At 40.1% G+C, this 3146-nt stretch overlaps 1 protein-coding gene across 2 annotated transcripts in view; it reads left to right on the top strand.

Annotated features, from left to right (window-relative positions):
• Window positions 1-342: 342 nt before the first annotated feature.
• mob3a (MOB kinase activator 3A) overlaps window positions 343-3146 on the top strand; it is a 6722-nt gene continuing 3918 nt past the window's right edge. Inside the window, exons 1-2 of one of the 2 annotated variants that reach the window (XM_032524965.1) lie at window positions 343-603; window positions 1930-2499. In XM_032524965.1, coding sequence (XP_032380856.1) covers window positions 2082-2499 — 418 coding nt within the window. In that variant the 5' untranslated portion in view covers window positions 343-603; window positions 1930-2081. Of the gene's footprint in view, window positions 604-1245; window positions 1353-1929; window positions 2500-3146 lie in introns of those variants that run through there. The other variant, XM_032524966.1, reaches the window with a different exon arrangement.

Consider the following 3146-nt stretch of genomic DNA (forward strand, 5'->3'; position numbering starts at 1 on the left):
GGATTAGTAACATTGTAAATACCACAACTGAAAAATGCGCCAACATACTTTAAAATGCTGCATTAAGCAGTAAAGTGTACTCAAGTAATTAAATCATAAAAAAAAAGAATAGGATGTCTCTTAAAACGGTAGTACAAATGATAGGCCTACCATAAAATTGAACTTGACGTCATTATGTATGGTGTGACATATATGGTGTGAAAAAGCATTTGTGAAGAAGACACATCTGTGCTTGATCATATTACTTATTTCAAGTTAAGTGCTTACAAATGAATGTATTTGAATTCCGCATTACATTACATTGGGCAAATGGATACATTATTTTGAAGGTTCAGACCGGAAGTCGCCATCAGCGTTTCTAACTCAACTCTTAACAGGGTATAATGTTACTTTTCGTTTTGTAGGGAGGAGTCAGACGTTATTTTCTTTATTAAAGCGACATGTTTATTGAATTAACAGTAATTATACAACATGTATCGCACCACGTATCCATGATGTAGTATATGCAGGTTGTAGACGTAAAGCTTTGGTTCGGTAACAAGATCATTTTCGGGTAAAAAAAAAAAGATCGAAGGAAACTGACGGAACAGGAAGGCGGAACAAGTAAGTTCACGAAAGTGGCTTTCAACTGTACAATTTCGTCACCGTTTGATCTTCCGTCTGAGATAATGAATGTTTTACACGGGTTTTATGTAAGATTGAATGATAATTGAGTGTAAATAAGGAGGGTTTGTCCTGGCTTGTTTGTGTTTTAGAAAGCAACAAGTCCGACCGAGTTAGCCGCTCGCTTCACGAATAAACTTCGTACAGTCGTCATGTGCCCTGCTGTTTAATCTGCTGCTTTTATCCCTTTCAGCTGTGCTTAAACGATACACAGTCCACATTATCAGGAAGATGAGAGCGCCGACATTTCGATAGAGGTGTAAATAAACGCCCTGTTATATTAGATGCAGACGGTTTGACTTGGTTTAGCTACCGCTACTTTTATTGTCATTCCGCAGATTCTTGGTTTCACGGCGGAATTAACGTTAGCTATAGTGCCTGAAATAGGAAATGACTCATGTTCCCTGTGAGCCGATGTTTTATCTTTAAAGCAAGCTGCTGTCACTGTTGATACTTTTTCGGCCACCGGAGTTGATACAAAAGTGGAATTCAGGTTGCCATTGATGCATTTGGCCTCCTCACTTTTCTCGCCGTTAAGTGGTATTATACAATAATAATACATGTACTGACAATCGTTAACTCTCACATTTATATGTTCTCATGCCATATCTCCATGGCCTCAACTTGACATGATCTCCCTCTTTTAAGCCACCTCTCAAGATTATTAAGATGAATATTTTCCTTAGAAGGTGGGTGAGGGGTTTATTACATGTTACATCTCTGCAGGCAACTTTTAGGCCCAAGACAATGCAAAAACTGGAACACAGCTATTGTGTCATTTCCCAGCCAGCTCTGATGTAATCCATGTTTAAAAAGATTACTTGATTAGTAGATCAAGAGAACTATTTCTATAATAATTTAAGTCATTTTAAAGCTTTCATGCCAAGTAATACTAGTAAAACTAGCCCAGGCTTCTTAGTAGTGAGAATTAGCTGCTTTTGTTTAGGTTTTGGACTCTTGGGATTTGTGATAGGCAGTTGTCTCTATTTCCTGACATTTGATAGACCAAATGATTAAATGATTACTCCATAAAATAACCATAAGAGTAATCAATAGGGAAAAAAATGTTAGTTGCAGCCATAGGTTGTAATATTTTGTAAAATATAAGGAACAATTTGTACCTTAAAACACCCTTGACAGGAAGTATGCGCTTCATGAAAATGTACACCTATTATTCAAACTCTGTCCCTTTCTTTCTTTCTTTCTTTCTTTCTTTCTTTCTTTCTTTCTTTCTTTTTCTCTCTTCCCTCCTTTAATCATATGCAGGATCACAGCCTGAGTCGAAACAAATACCAAAAGACAGTCCATAACAAAAAATCTACGCTGGTTGTTTACACAACCTTTTGACTGCTTCCATTTCAACAGTAAATAATCCACCTGACGCATTCAAACAAATCCTCCCGGTGCCACATGCAACCATGTCCATGGCCCTGAAACAAGTCTTCAACAAAGACAGGACATTCCGGCCCAAGCGCAAGTTTGAGCCCGGGACGCAGCGCTTCGACCTGCACAAGAAGGCCCAGGCATCTCTGAATGCAGGGCTAGACCTGAAGCAGGCCGTGCAGCTGCCCCATGGCGAGGGCCTTAACGACTGGGTGGCCGTCCACGTGGTCGACTTCTTCAACCGCATCAACCTCATCTATGGCACCATTAGCGACTCCTGCACCGATCAAACTTGCCCCGTCATGTCTGGTGGGCCCAAATACGAATACCGCTGGCAGGACGAGCACAAATACAAGAAGCCGACGGCACTGTCGGCCCCCAAATACATGAGCCTGCTCATGGATTGGATTGAGGTACAAATCAACAATGAGAACATCTTCCCCACCAACGTTGGTAAGTGTTGAGTTTCGCTCCAGATGGTGTGTTAGGACTTTGGTTCCTTAAACTCTCCCATGCTGTGATCCAGAATTAGGTCACATACCTTTTTTAGTTTGTGGATGTCTTCTAAAAGAAAGGAACTGTGTCTTAGCTGTCAACATCAAGAGATCCTACTCTAAAGGATCTCTAGGGTTGGTTCAAGTCTCTGAGTCAGGTACTTAACTCTGCTTGTGTGCAAACCAAGCCACCACCCATTCATAGACAATGTCCATAGATTCCCAGCGTCACAAGGAGGGTAGTGACCAGCCATTACTTTCATTGTCATTTAAGCTATATCAAATCATTATCTGCCCCATAAAAAGTCACTAAATTAGAATCAGTGCAAACAGTCAAACCCCAGTGGTGTTTAATTAATAATGATTCAGATTCTCACAGTTAAGATGTCACTCAGTGGCTCCCAACATGGGTGTCAGGTCCCCAACTACTGTATGTGTTGCAGGATAAATTTGTAGGGTTGCAAGATGATTACCGAAAGAGGAACGCACAAAAGGAAATATTTATGCTACACAAATTTGTCTCTAATGCTTTTTGTGCCGTAAAATACTGAAGTGTTTAGATTTTGGGCAACTGAAAAAAATATTGCAATATAACTGCAATAACAA

This window comes from Etheostoma spectabile, chromosome 9 (genome assembly GCF_008692095.1).
Source record: "Etheostoma spectabile isolate EspeVRDwgs_2016 chromosome 9, UIUC_Espe_1.0, whole genome shotgun sequence".
In the NCBI taxonomy this organism is placed as follows: domain Eukaryota; kingdom Metazoa; phylum Chordata; class Actinopteri; order Perciformes; family Percidae; genus Etheostoma; species Etheostoma spectabile.